This window comes from Prionailurus viverrinus, chromosome X, assembly GCF_022837055.1.
Source record: "Prionailurus viverrinus isolate Anna chromosome X, UM_Priviv_1.0, whole genome shotgun sequence".
In the NCBI taxonomy this organism is placed as follows: domain Eukaryota; kingdom Metazoa; phylum Chordata; class Mammalia; order Carnivora; family Felidae; genus Prionailurus; species Prionailurus viverrinus.
The window spans coordinates 79,331,272-79,346,091 of NC_062579.1; the positions used below are offsets into that span (position 1 = coordinate 79,331,272).

Sequence of the window (14,820 nt, forward strand, 5' to 3'; positions counted from 1 at the left end):
AAAATAAACATTGAAAACAATACTAGCAAACTGAATTCAATGATACATCAAAAAAAAAATCATTCACCATGATCAAGTGGGATTTATTCCCAGGATGCCAATGTGGCTCAATATTTGCAAATCAATCAACATGATAAACCACATTAATAAAAGAAAGTATAAGAACCATATGATCATTTCAATAGACATAGAAAAGCATTTGACAAAACATCCATTCATAAAAAGCATCCATTCATAAAAAATGCTCAACATAGTAGGTTTAGAGGAATATACCTGAATATAATAAAGGTCATATATGAAAAACGCACACCTAACATCATATTCAATTGGGAAAAACTGAGAGCTTTTCCTCTTTAGTGAGGAACAATACAGGGATGTCCATTCTCAATACATTTATTCAATATTAATATTTGGTTGGAGTGACAAAATAGATGTATCAATAATTGTTTTCTAAAATATGATTTTTAAAAATAATTTATTATACTTTATATTCAAAAATATTTTCAGTTAAAAACATTTTACTTTTCAAAATAAGAATAAAACAGTGTTTTATTCTCCATAATTTTACAAATTATTTACACTTGAGGTTTTGGCTTAATGGGGCTGAATGCAACAGTAAGTCATAGACTGTTTGCTCAGAAATCATCATAGGAAGAATTCCCTTTTCTGTATCTACCATGGTTACCTTTAGAGAAACATCCTTCTCATTTTATTCATTCTTTGAGGTTCAATGTGAATTTGGCAATGTTTATTCTTGCTCCTATTTTTTAATGCTTTTTAAACTGTGTTTTCCATTCCATTATGACTATACTAATTTTTATTGTTTTTTAACAAGTTTTTTTAACAATGTTTGCAAATCTCCATTCTGATTATACCAATTTCAATGTTATATGTTCTAAGTAGTTTTAATGATGTCAAAACGTCCAAATTATCACTATTTTATAGGAGGGTTTTTTTTTGTTTGTTTTGTTTTTGGTTTTTTTTTTTTTACCATTGCTATTTGATCTATTCACTTAAAAAAAAATGTCTATTGTCATTACCAAAGCACAGGAGGAAAGTCGAAAACAAATCAGTTTGCATGCCCAAATTTCCTCTCATATCTAGACACTGAATTGTCTCAATGGTAGAATACAAAAGTCAAGACATGTGCGGAATTAAAATCTAACCCAAAAAGTACTCTAGAGCCTTGAGGGAAGTGGAGGACCTCGATCACTCATTGGATGCTGGGCATGTCAGTCATTGCTTCTCAGCAAATGAGCTTCGAGCTGGCGATGGGGGAAGTGACCCTTTGTTGACCCTTCCAAGTTCCTCCTCCCATCACCATCCCAACGGAATCTTCGCCCCCCCCACCCCCCGCCCCCCTCGTCCACAGCCATCTGAGGCGCGGTCTGGCTCGGCCGCTCCTTGGGCTGCCCCTCTGCCCTTCCTGTCGCGGGGCTTCCACAGGCACCTTCACAGACTGTTGTGTCCTCTGAAGGCATCTTCTCTGCCGCCCCCACCGGCTCGGCACAGGCCCTGCTGCCAACAGCCTCCCCTTGAGGGCAGTCACTTCAGCGGACGCCATTTTCACCAAAGTTGTGGCTGCAGTCCAGTCAAAGCTCCAGTTGAGGCACTGACTGGCAAGTCGTTCCTGCCATGGCTGCCACAGAGGAGCAAAATCTGGTCCTAGGTGGCCAGGACAAAGCTGGTGATGGGGCAGGCCAGGACCCCAGGCCCCTCGGGGTCCGGGGGTCACCTTCAGAAGGGAAGGGCGGAGTCGAGGAGGGTGCGGCCTTCCTGCCTCCCGGAGAGGTTTCCAGAGCCCTTCCTGAAGAGGAGGATGGGCAGGAGGCCACCTGGGCCGCAGAAGAGAGCTGGGTTGTAAAGCTGCTAGAAGAGGAGGAAGAGGAAGAAGACAAGGAGGAAGACGAAGATGAGGACGGGGACGAAGACGACGAAGAAGAGGACTTCGAGTTCGAGTTTGGGGACGAGGACGACTATGATTACCCATCTCAAGATTTCGAATTTGAGTTTGGGAACCAGGGGGGGTCTGAATATGAGTCGGAAGAGCAGGACGAAAACCAGGAAGACAATCAGGAGGAAGAGGAAGAGACTGAAGAGGAGGAGGAAGACAGCAATGGCCAAGAGGGCCCACAAGTCCTCCCTGCGGGTGCTCCCGAGGCCCCCGTGGCACAGTTTCAGTCCCTCTTCAGGACTCCGGTCCATTTTCTTCTGCACCGTATCCATGATAACGACCATGTCCTGGTTGGGCCCCACGAAGGCTGCGTGGTGGTCAGCAGCCACTCCCGGGAATCCCAGGACCCTGGAGAGGGACCAGCACCCCAGGATCAGGAGAACCCGAGAGAGGAAGCAGAGGTCGGGGTGGGTGAGTCCCTGGCAGAGGGCACCTCGCCGCCGGGGCTGCAGGAACCAAAAGAGGGGGCTGCATCCAAAAAGGCCGGGGAACCTACAGCAGAGGCCCAGGTCAAAGAAAACGAGGCCCTGGGTGATGCCTCTGAGTTCTGGGAGGCTGGAGCCTGTGCACCCGCCAAGGTTCAGGTTGGCGAGTGGCCGTCAAGTCCTCAGGCCCTTGCAGCTCCCGTTGGGGCACCCAGCTCAAAGGCAGGCAGTGCTCAGCACTTGCCTTTAGCGGTGAAGCAGCAGGTCCTCGCTCTCAAAAACCTTCAGGCCCAATATGCGCAAGTAGAAGCTCAGTTCTATAAAGATCTTCACGATCTTGAGGAAAAGTATGCTGCCTTCTACCAACCTCTGTTTGATAAGAGATCGGAGATCATCAATGCAATCCATGAGCCCACAGAAGGCGAATGTCAGTGGCAAGTAGGTGTTCAGGAAGGCGGGGTGGGGGAAATGGAAAGAGAGCCTGAAGGAAAAGGGCAAGCAGATGGCATACCTCACTTTTGGTTGATGGCTTTTAAAAATGTGAAGACGCTTGGTAGGATGATCCGAAGAAATGATGAGCTTGTACTACAGCACTTGGAAGATGTAAAAATTAAATTTTCGGAAGTTGAGGAACCAATGAGCTTCACCATAGGATTTATCTTTAGGTCAAACGAATACTTTTTCAACAAAGTCCTGACGAAAACATACCGAATGCGATCAGACCCAGATGATTCTGACCCCTTCTTCTCCAAAGGGCCAGAAATTATCGGTAGCACAGGGTGTGAGATCTACTGGAAAGAGGGAAAAAATGTCACCGTGAAAACTACCAAGCTGCGGAAATGTGAGGGCCGAAGAAGTGTATCAACCACTAGGAAGATGCCCAGCTGTTCCTTCTTCACCTACTTCTATCCTCCTGATTATCCTGAGGGCAGAGTACTGGATGTGGCCACCGATTATAAATTGGGCTATTTTTTCCGTGAAGTTCTGGTCCCGAAGTCCGTATTATTCTTCACTAATGAAGCCAGTGGGTATAAACATGAAAGCTCTGATAATGAGGTCCAAGAAGCTGGAGGCGAGGAAAAGAAAGTAGAAGTGATGAGAAGTGAAGAACCTGAAAAAGGACCTGAAAAAGATCTGGACCCAGAAGAGAGCAATCCCTGAGAACCCAGGTATCTGTGTGTAGCTTTGTGTGTCACCCAACCGTGCCTCACATACATCAGTTATGTTTCTGAATTTCTTTTTTTTTTAAACTTTATTTTTTATTTTTTAAAATTTATGTCCAAATTAGTTAGCATATAGTGAAGCAATGATTTCAGGAGTAGATTCCTTAATGCCCCTTACGCATTTAGCCCACCCCTCCCCCAACCCCTCCAGGAACCCTCAGTTTGTTCTCCATATTTATGAGTCTCTTCTGTTTTGTCCCCCTCCCTGTTTTGATATTATTTTTGTTTCCCTTACCTTATGTTCATCTGTTTTGTCTCTTAAAGTCCTCATATGAGTGAAGTCATATGATTTTTGTCTTTCTCTGACTGACTAATTTCACTTAGCATAATACCTTCCAGTTCCATCCACGTAGTTGCAAATGGCAAGATTTCATTCTTTTTGATTGCCGAGTAATACTCCATTGTGTGTGTGTGTGTGTGTGTGTGTGTGTGTGTGTGTGTGTATGTATATATATAGGTGTATATATATGTGTATATATATATATATATGTATATATACCACATTTTCTTTATCCATTCATCCATCGAGGGACATTTGGGCTCTTTCCATACTTTGGCTATTGTTGATAGTACTGCTATTGTAAGGGTTAAATTGTACTGTAGGGCTAACGCTTAGCTTGAAAGATAACAACTTTGTTCTGACACTGAAGGTCAAAAGATAACAACCTTGCTTTTACTCTTGTAAATCATACTTCATACTCTTGTGAATCAGGCTTTACCAATGAAGGAAACAAAAGCTCAAAAAAGAGCATCAGAGACAAGGTCAAGGAGATCCACTGGTTGCAACTTAGCGGCAGAAAGTCTAAAATAATCACCTCATTCGATAACTGTTTCTGACTCATCTGGCAACTGTTTCTGACTCATCTGGGAACTGTTTCTCTGTTCTGTTCCCAGATAACGATAAAACGATGTGATCGGCTTTAAAAACTCTGTACCCCGGCTGTTCGGGGCCACACTCTTATCAAGAGTGTTGGTCCCGATCGGTCGGCCTTGCCTCTCATTGTAATAAACTTTGTTGTGACTGTCACTGGTGCCCGTAGCATTCTGTTTCAGGAGTCGCGTGGATGCAACACTATAAACATGGGGGTGCATGTGTCCCTTCAAAACAGCACACCTTTCCCCAGTAAAGTAAATAACAAAACCAATGTCAAAAATTTAGTTCTACCAGACAGTGTAATGTTAATGATGTATATTGTTACAGAATGTAGCACATTCTGTAATGTACTTCATTCATAGTTACAAGTCCTTTCAGTTATAGCTGTAAGTCTTCTACAAGTGAGAAATGTGTCAGCCCTGGCGGCAGAGACCAATGTTTGTTTCGAACACCACACTTACCAGAACAAAGGGCTAAAGGGACTTGAATGAACACTAGCTGGGCCTTCGTCAGTTAGCCAGAGAAATAAGTTCTCTTAGACTAACGAAGAGACAATTCTTTTTTTATTTTTTAATTATTTTTATATTAGAGAGATGCATGAGTGAGGGAGAGGGACAGAGAGGAAGAGAGAGAGCATCTTAGGCAAGATCCAAGTTCAGTGCAGAGCCTGACTTGGGGCTCACTCCCACAACCCTGGGATCATAACCTGAGCCGAAATCCAGAGTCAGTCAGTCACTAGACTGAGCCACTCAGGCGCCCCAAGGAGAGAATTCTTTTGAGAATGCGACTACTTACACAGGTTATCATAAGAATTTTATTTAGGACCACGTTTAATGATTTTACCTAACCATTTATTCAGTTGTAAATTTTTATATTTTAGGGGACAATGAAAAGAAAAAAGAAACAATAGTCATGGTAAGATTATTGTTTATCTCTGGATTGATAATTAAGTTGATCTACATTCAGCATATTTTGTTCTTGGCTCTATTTCTCCTTTTACGGATACTGTGACTTGAGATCTAGGATCCCAAGAAGAGACGACAGTTTATGGATAGAGAAGAGTCTTTTAAAATGGAAAGAAATGTCTAAATACCAGAATGTTCTGTCAAAACAAAACAGGACAAGCCTTATTGGTGTTTGGGAAATAGGAGATGAGGTTGGTGTGTGACAGAATTGAGGACATCAGATGTGCAAGATCACCCTAATACCCAGGTGTCTGGGTTACAAGAGGAAAACATGTTTTCTCCTGTTAGCACAGACCTACATAGGATTGCCTATTTTTAGACTTAGAAAGTCACTGGGGCATTTTAATCGAGTTCAATTATTGTCTCTTATTTCTTATACAGTTTGAAGGCATAGAAAGACATGAACGAAGGAAGCCACAATGAGTTTGTTCTACAATGAATTGAGATTTTCTGGTTTTAAGTTGTCCATGGAAATTTTATCACCACTGGTTTTGTTCCAATGTTTATCACTAAACAAGTGATGTCACTTTTTTTTTTACACCTTTGAGAGATATGACAACATTTGTTCTAATTAAAAATGAAAGCCTGTTTAAAATGAATAAGCTGCAGGGTTTTAGATGTAGAACGCTGACTCAAACCTACCTTTGTATCTTTTTGTTTTGACCCACCTTACTATTATTGAAAGGAATCACTTTCAACCATTTGGCAAGCCTGTTTTAAGTTCTTTTATTGCATCCTCAAATTAATTACAAAATTATAAAGAATTTATATAAAGAAAGATGAAGGCTGTCCCTACTGCATGTTTTTGAAGTACCTGATGGATGACCTAGCTTACCTAGAGACAAGATGGTGCTGGGTCGGGGCGCCTGGGTGGCGCAGTCGGTTAAGCGTCCGACTTCAGCCAGGTCGCGATCTCGCGGTCCATGAGTTCGAGCCCCGCGTCAGGCTCTTGGGCTGATGGCTCGGAGCCTGGAGCCTGTTTCCGATTCTGTGTCTCCCTCTCTCTCTGCCCCTCCCCGTTCATGCTCTGTCTCTCTCTGTCCCAAAAGTAAACGTTGAAAAAAAGATGGTGCTGGGTTGTACTGGGCTGATGTGGACCAGCAACATCAGCATCACTCGGGAACTTTTTAGAAGTGCAAATTCTCAGGCCCCACTCCATACCTACTGACTTGGTAATCCTGATGCTGGGCCAGCAGTCCCAGTGTTGCAAGTCCACCCAGGTGGACTCAGTATGAATCCCAGTAATCCTCATTACTGAATCTCAGTAATGTTTGAGAACCACACATTTCAAGCAATGAATGAGGGGAAACCTCAAGCTTCACCTATGGTAGGAGCAGCATTAATTCACTGATGTGAGGATGTTTCAGGTAGACAGTAAGGACTGACCGAGCTGGGGATGAGACTGGAATTCTTAAGGGCCTGGGACACACAGAAAGACCTCCTAGAAGGACAAACTTTGGGTGGTGGTGTTTCAAAATAATGGATAAGGGAACAAGCTCATTCCAGAAGGATAGAAACATTATGACACTATGTATATGAATTTTCAAAACATGCAAAACAAACATACTTATTATGGATACATATATATGTGGTAAAAGGCATGCATTGGAGCAATGCATGCATATGTAGCATGCAGAGAATCATGTAATGGAACAAAAAAGAGCATTCTAGGAGAGTGGTTATGTATTGTGTAGAGGGAGAGAGGAGAATTCAAATGGGGAGGGGCCATCTTAGTTTCCTCCTGTCATAACAAAGTACACAAAGTGGGGGGCTTCGAACAGAAATCTATACCCTCACACCCTGGGGGCTGATTCTGGCAGTTCTCTAGTTCTGAAGTTCTGATTTCAGGTGAAAACAGGTTGAGGACACAGCCACGCTTCCTTTGAAGGTCCAGGAGAGAATACCCCTTGCCTCTTCCAGATTCTGGTGGTTCCTGGAACCCCTTGGCTTGTGGCACCATAACTCCAATCTCTGCCTCCGTTTTCATATGACCTTCCCTGTGTGTCGGTAACTCAATCCTCCCTCTCCTTTGTCTTGCACTCACATTAATCATTGGGTTTAGTCTCACCCTTAATCCAAGATGATCTCATCTTGTGTCCCTTAACCTACTTATATTTGCAAAGACCCCCCCCCCCTTTTAAATAAAGTCACAGTTACAAGGACCAGATATTAGGACTTGAAAATCTCTTTTTGGAAGATGCAGTTTATCGCACTATAGGCTCACAGTGGGATTCAACTGTATTAGTAATGTATTTCTTTTTTTTTAAATTTTTTTAACGTTTTATTTATTTTTGAGACAGGGAGAGACAGAGCATGAACAGGGGAGGGTCAGAGAGAGGGAGACACAGAATCTGAAACAGGCTCCAGGCTCTGAGCTGTCAGCACAGAGCCCGATGCGGGGCTCGAACTCACAGACCGCAAGATCATGACCCGAGCCGAAGCCGGCCGCTCAACCGACTGAGCCACCCAGGCGCCCCAGTAATGTATTTCTTAAGTGGGGTGGTGGATAAATGGATGTAGTGTTGTCGGTACCATAGACTGTGTACATCTGAAATATTTCCTAATAAAAATGGCAATGAATTAAAAGAGGAAAGGGAGAAAATGGGCCTATTATCTGGAAGCTGTTTAAGGAAAATGAAGTCTTAGTTTACCAGAGTGGAGGATCAGAGAAAGGCCAGAAGTTTGATGATAGAAGATCCTGTTCCTACATTTAGGTAAAGCTGCCTAGGTGCTTGTATTTTCCATCAATATCTCTTTCTTTCCTATTGTGTGGTAGCACATCTCATGTTCTAACTAATATTGCAAAAATCTATATATGTGTATTTACTGCTCCACCCCTCTTGACCCTATTCATGTGGATTGTGAAATCCTGAATAATTGCAAACTTAGAAGGTTTGTTTTTTTTTAACTTGAGATAGAGCTTGAGTTGGGGAGAGGAACAACGAGAGAGATATAGAATCTTTTATTAAATATTTACTTATTTTGGGGAGAGCACACGCAGGGGAGGGGCAGGGAGAGAGGGAGAGAGGATCCTAAGTGGGCTCTGCACTGACAAGTTGACAGCAGCGAGTCCCGTGTGGGGCTCGAACTCACGAACTGTGAGATCATGACCTGAGCCAAAGTCGGACACTCAACCAACTGAGCCACCCAGGTGCCCCGGGGAGAGAGGGAGAATTTTAAGCAGGCCCCACACTCAGTGTTGGAGCCTGACGCTGGGCTCGACCCCATGAACCTGGGATCGTGACCTGAGCTGAAATCAAGAGTTGGACACTCAACGGACTGTGCCACTCAGGTACACCAACAAACTTAGAAGGTTTTATTCTTCCTTCCCCAAATATCAAGCACTCTGTTCTCCATCTTCATAGGTGCTCAATTAATGTTTATTAAAGTGACTAAATGTAATGCATCCAAAAACTTTTCTTTTCACCAGTGCTGGCAGTTTAAAACGTATTATCACGTACTACACCTTATGGCTAGAACTACATGGTGAGAGAACATACAGTGCTCTTTCTCAGCATTAAGCAATTGGAAAGGGTGGGGCAAATAGACAGCCATCCGTGTAGTGTGATTTGAAGGCCCTCATTTTGTTTCTGATTGTTTAGTTCATGGTGTACCAGTTATTAAACACAACATTTTTCTTAGACCCTATCAAGAGAGGCCCGTCTCCTGAACTTCGTGCTTTGAAGACTCCCTTTGGTTCTCTTCTCAATATGTTCTCCCCACAGGGCCAAACGCCCAGTGTTGAGGCCAGAGGAATAAATGCACACGCAGTGTCCTAGCCTCCTCCATATCATCCTTGAGATACCTGGGACACCAGAACTCCTCATCCAAACGGACCCAAGCCTGCTTCCAGCACCAGCATGCCCTTTGTTGGGGCTATCCTTTGTGGCTTAACAGCCTTGTTGGTGTATGTACTTCCAGGTGGCTATGGCAGGAGCAGGGCTGTACATGAGGAACAGTTAATGATTGGCCCAGGTTGTCCACATACATACAAATGAGTCCTCAAAGGTGGGGGATAAAACTCGGGGTGGGAAGAAAATGCAGACTGGTGAATGAATGCCTGAGGCCTAGTCTAGGGCCATGGGCCTGGAAGGTTGGTGGTAATTCTTCCCACACTGAAGGCTCAAAAGGTAAAGCAGTCCATGAATTCAAAACCCAAACCAGACCTTTCAGGCCATTATGAAAGTCTATTTGTCATGGAAGGAGATGTAACATGTTTTAACGGTTTATTGGTTGAATTAAACATTTTGAATAATTAGGAATATGGCATGTAGGACCCCAACTGAAGTATTGCCTCCGACCTTGCAAATTTTATAAATCTTACAGGTGGGTCACGTCAAACATTTGGTTAACTTTACCCCACCACGAGCCATCAGGCCCTCTCACTGCTGTTTTGTGGTGCTTCAAGGAAACCACATGACTACATCATAGGAAACAGATGAGTTCCTGGTTGTGTACTTGTCCACTGCCCTTGTACTAATTGTGGTGTTTTCCATTTGGTTCTCCCCTCATAGTAAAGTATGACAAATACTTAAAACATAGAGCTCAAGGGAAGGTTCCTGCCTGTTCTTTTTTTTATTTATTTTTTAATGTTTATTTATTTTTAAGAGGGAGAGACAGAGCATGAGCGAGGGAGGGGCAGAGAGAAAGAGAGAGGGAGACGAAGAATCTGAAGCAAGCCCAATGCAAGTCTTGAACCCAAGATCCATGAGAGCATGACCTGAGCTGAAGTCAGATGCTTAACTGACTGAGCCACCCAGGTGCCCTGGTTCCTCCTGCCCATTCTTAACAAATGGCCTACAGGGGCTCTCTGCTGCCACTCTGTGGCTATCACTGGAATCTACCAGACATTGAAATGTATTCCACTGATGCAGTGCCATCCCTATGTGAGTGGCAGATTCTAGCCACATACTGGTAGTTCTTGAGTCCAAGAATGTCCACATTTTGTGATAATTGGGACATTTACATGTAGACAAAGCATTGAATACATATCCAAAGTAGATTGTTACAATAGGAGAACGTGTTGATTTCTCCTATTGACATAAGAGGAATACATAGGATTTACTGTTTTCTCAATTTAAAAAATCATTGTTGCATGTTACTGGTTTGCAATTGTTAATTGTCTCTTATTTCATTCTACAGTTGTAATGCAGAAATAGAAATATACAGTGGAGGAAGAAACAACAAATTTGTTCTGTGCAGATTGAGATTTTCTCCTTTACAATAGACCATGTGAATTTTTTTCTACACTGGTTTTGTTGCGGATTTCATCACAGAAAAACTGATATCCAGTGACACCTGACTTTTACCTTTGTCAGATGTATTTGACAGCATTTGTTCAGGTTAAAAATAAAAGTTTTCTTGAATACGCTGCAGAGTTTTTATATATATTGACACTGATACAAATCTATCTTTGTATCTCTTTGGTTTTTGTTTTTTGTTTTCCTGGCCCACCTTACTGTGATTGAAAGGGATCATTTTCAACCGTGTTTTAAATTCTTTTATGATAGGTGTAAGTAAAATATCAAGTTTTAGGGGTACCAGAGTGGCTTTGTCTGTTAAGCATCTGACTCTTGATTTTAGCTCAGGTATGATCTCAGGGTTCATGGGTTTAAGTCCCCCTTTGGGCTCCACCCTGATAGTGCAGATCCTGCTTGGTTTCTCTCACTCCCTCTCTGCCCCTCCCTCACTCATGCAAGCGTGCTCCCTCTCCTGTCTCTCTCTCTCAAAAATAAATAAATTTTTTTAAAAAAATAAATAAATTTTAAAAATTAACGAATAAAAATTAAAAAAAAATTATGTTGAGAGAAAGAGAAATCTGGTCTAGCGTCTACTGCATTTAATTGATACCAGATGGTGTCCCCTGACTTCCATGGATCATCATCAGGAGCAGCACCTGGGAACTTGTTAGAAATGCAAATTCTCATACCCCACTCCAGATCTACTGAATCAAAATTCCAAAGGTGGGTGTGCAGTCAGAGTTTTACATCCCCTTTGGCACTCTAAAGTTTAAGCACCACTAGTTTAGAGCAGTGATGGGGTGGGGTTGTTATGAGGGACTGAGTTTCTCCTATGGTAATACCAGCGGTAATTCAATGACTTGGAACTGTTTTGAGTAAACTGAAAGGTACAGTAAAGGCTGGACTGGGGATGAAACTGGAAATCTCAGGGGCCTGAGACACAGAAAGACCTCCTAGAGAGACAAAGATTGGGTGGTGGCAGTGGAAAAATGGGTGAGGGAATAAACTACTTCCGTAAGGATAGAAATGTTATGATACCACGTATATAAAATTTTAAAACATTCAAACAATTATGTTGATTATAGATACACATATATGCATAAAAGCATGCACAGGAAGAATACATGCATACGTAGCATGCAGAAAAGCACACTGAAAATAATAGACACGTTATTTAGGACAGTGTTTATGCCTTGTGAATAGGGAGAGAGGAGAATTCCATTGGGAAGGGTTACTTTTAGTTTCCTAAGGCTGTCATAACAAATTACCAAAAAGAATGTATCTTAAAACAATGTAAAATTTATTCTATAACCGTTCTGTAGGCCAGAAGTCTGAAATCAGTGTGCCATCAGGGTCATGCTCCATCCTATAGCTCTAGGGGAGATTCCTTGTCCCTTTCACCTTCTGGTGGCTCCTTGAATTCCTTGTCTATTGACACAATAACTCCAGTCTTTGCTTCTATCTTCACATGGCCTTCTTTCCTGTGCTTATGTGGATCAAATCTCCCTCTTCTTTATAAGAATAATACTTGGTCCATTTAGGGCCTACCCAAAATTCAGAATGACTCCATTTCAAGATTCCTAATTTCCTGACATCTACAAAGACCCTATTTCCAAGTAAGGTCACATTTACATGTAGCAGGAATTTAGAATTGGACATATCTTTCTGGAGGATACAATTTAACTGAATAGAAATACACAGTGTGCTTCAACTGAATTTGTAATGTTATAGTTCTTAATTTGGGTGTTGGGCACATAAATGTAGCTCAGGAAGTATTCTGGATTTGGCCTTTGCCTGGAAGGTTTTTCTTAACTTTGGCGTCATTTGCTAAGAGAGGCTGGAGATTTTCAAAGGAACAAGCTCTGTCTCCTTTTTGTTTAAGCAAAAGTCAATTCTTTAACTCTTTTATCTCACACTTTGTTATAAACAGAAAGAAGATAGGCATCACCTTCAACACTCTGGAAATCTCCTTGGTTGTATCACCCAGTTTGTTAGGTAATTTTCTAATTCCCACATCACTGTACTACATAACAAAGGATCCTTTCTTCCAGGTTCCACTAATGTGTTACTCTCTTTCCTTTAAGCTCTCATGGGCAGCCTCCAGAGGCCATCAGGCTTCTGGTAACAGTCTCTTCAAATTGTTTTTGGCTAACACTAATCTTCTCAAGGTCCTTTCAGCTTCTGCCCTCTGGCCATTTTCAGAGCCAATCCCATATTTCTGGTTTGTGTTACCACATCACCCTACTCCAGGTGCCAACATCTGTATTAGTTTTCTAGCACTGCATGACAAACCGTTGGTCACATAAGTCATCTCTATTAAATGAGTTAGGGCACCACACTAGGACATGAACGCCAGGAGGCAGGGATAATAGGGGTCCTCTTGGAGGCTATCACAGTACCTATGCTGAACCAGTTGTTGATCATAGCAATGCTCTGAAACCCAAGATAGAGGGATTGTAACAGGTCCTACAATTTGGAGGCTTCACTACCACCCTCTTCCAGCTTTACTTATCTGCAAACAGCCAGGGGTCCAGTATGTGCGATCAAGGGGATATGCACACTCAACCTACACTTCTTCCCTCACCTATGTTCCATGTATCTGGGGTCCTGAATTATCTGCCCAAGTAGCCCAAATCCTTAAGTACCAAGAAGCCTGTATGCTCCTTCCTCTTCACTGGTTCTATGCTTCTGATGGTTGAGAGGAACTGCCAGTTTTCTATTTCCAGGCCTTGGAGGTGGCCAAAAGATGGTGGCTGTATTCAGGGAAGAGGGGGCAATTTGGCTTCAGTATTCACATATATGCAAGTGAGGTGTCTTGATATTAGACATGGAGTTCAGAATGAGTAGAGATGGAGAAGCCTGGACCCTGGAATGTGGACCAGTGGCCTGGGGTGTGGGCCCCTCTCCCCACATACCTGGAACAGAAATTTGAGGAGTTCAGGTGTTGTGCATATACCTTTAGTGACCCTCAATGTCAAGAATTTATTGAAAGGATTATACACCGTGATCATGCAGAATTTATTCCAGGGATGCAAGGATGGTTCAACACCCACAAATCAGTCAACATGATACACAACGTTAATAAAATGAAGGATGAAAATCACATGATCATCTCAATAAATGCAGAAAAAGCATTTGACAAAATTCATCATTCAATAATTATAAAAACTCTCAACAAAGTGGGTATAGACAGAATGTACTTTAACATAATAAAAACCATGTATGAAAAACCCACAGCTACATCGTACTCAGTGGTGAAAAGCAGAAGTCTCCTCCTCTAAGATCAGGAATAAGAAAAGTATACCTACTCTGGCCACTTTTATTTAACATAGTATTGGAAGTCCTAGCAAGAGAAATTAGGCAAAAAAAAAAAAAAGAAATAAAAGGCATCAGAATTTGAAGGAAAGAAGTAATGCTATCACTATTCGTAGATGACACACTATATCTAGAGACCCTAAAGACTCCATCAAAAAACTGTTAGAAACAATAAAAGAATTCAATAAAGTTGCAGGATACAAAATCAGTATACAAAAATCTGTTACATTTTTATACACTAATAATGAAATATCAGAAAGAGAAAATAAGAAAACAATTCCATTTATAATTACATTAAAAAGAATAAAATACCTAGGAATAAATTTAACCAAGGAGGTGGAAGACCTACACTGTGTACACTATTAGAAATTGATAAAAGAAATGGAAGGAGACACAAAAAATGGAAAGATTTCCCTATTGAAATCCAAAGGAATTTGTCACAGAAGTGGAACAAACAATCTTAAAATTTATATATAACCACAAAAGACCCTGAATAGACAAAGCTATCTTGAGAAAGATGAACAAAGCTGTAGGCATCACACTCCCAGATTTTAAATAGCCAAGATATGGAAACAACCTGAATATGCAGTAATGGACAAATGGCTAAAGAATATGCGGTATATATACACAATGGAATATTACTCAGCCATAAAAAAGTGAAATCGTGCCACCTGTGACAACATGAATGGACCTTGAGGGAATTATTCTAAGTAAAATAAATTGGACAGAGAAAGACACAGTATAATTCCACTTATATATGGAATACCAAAAAAAAGTAAAACAAACAAAAAACAGGTTCAAAGATACAGGGTACACATTGGTGG

At 41.8% G+C, this 14,820-nt stretch overlaps 1 protein-coding gene across 2 annotated transcripts; it reads left to right on the forward strand.

Annotated features, from left to right (window-relative positions):
• The first annotated feature begins 2,861 nt into the window (after positions 1-2,861).
• Positions 2,862-10,661, forward strand: LOC125157789 (nucleosome assembly protein 1-like 1). 2 transcript variants are annotated; one of them, XM_047844788.1, is made up of 2 exons: positions 2,862-3,548; positions 10,584-10,661. In XM_047844788.1, exon 1 carries the CDS (start codon positions 2,905-2,907, stop codon positions 3,538-3,540), a length of 636 nt encoding a protein of 211 aa, XP_047700744.1. In that variant the 5' UTR covers positions 2,862-2,904; the 3' UTR covers positions 3,541-3,548; positions 10,584-10,661. The 2 variants fall into 2 exon arrangements, with proteins under 2 accessions (XP_047700744.1, XP_047700743.1); XM_047844787.1 differs by lacking the exon at positions 10,584-10,661 and adding an exon at positions 4,497-4,532.
• The last annotated feature ends 4,159 nt before the right edge of the window (positions 10,662-14,820 follow it).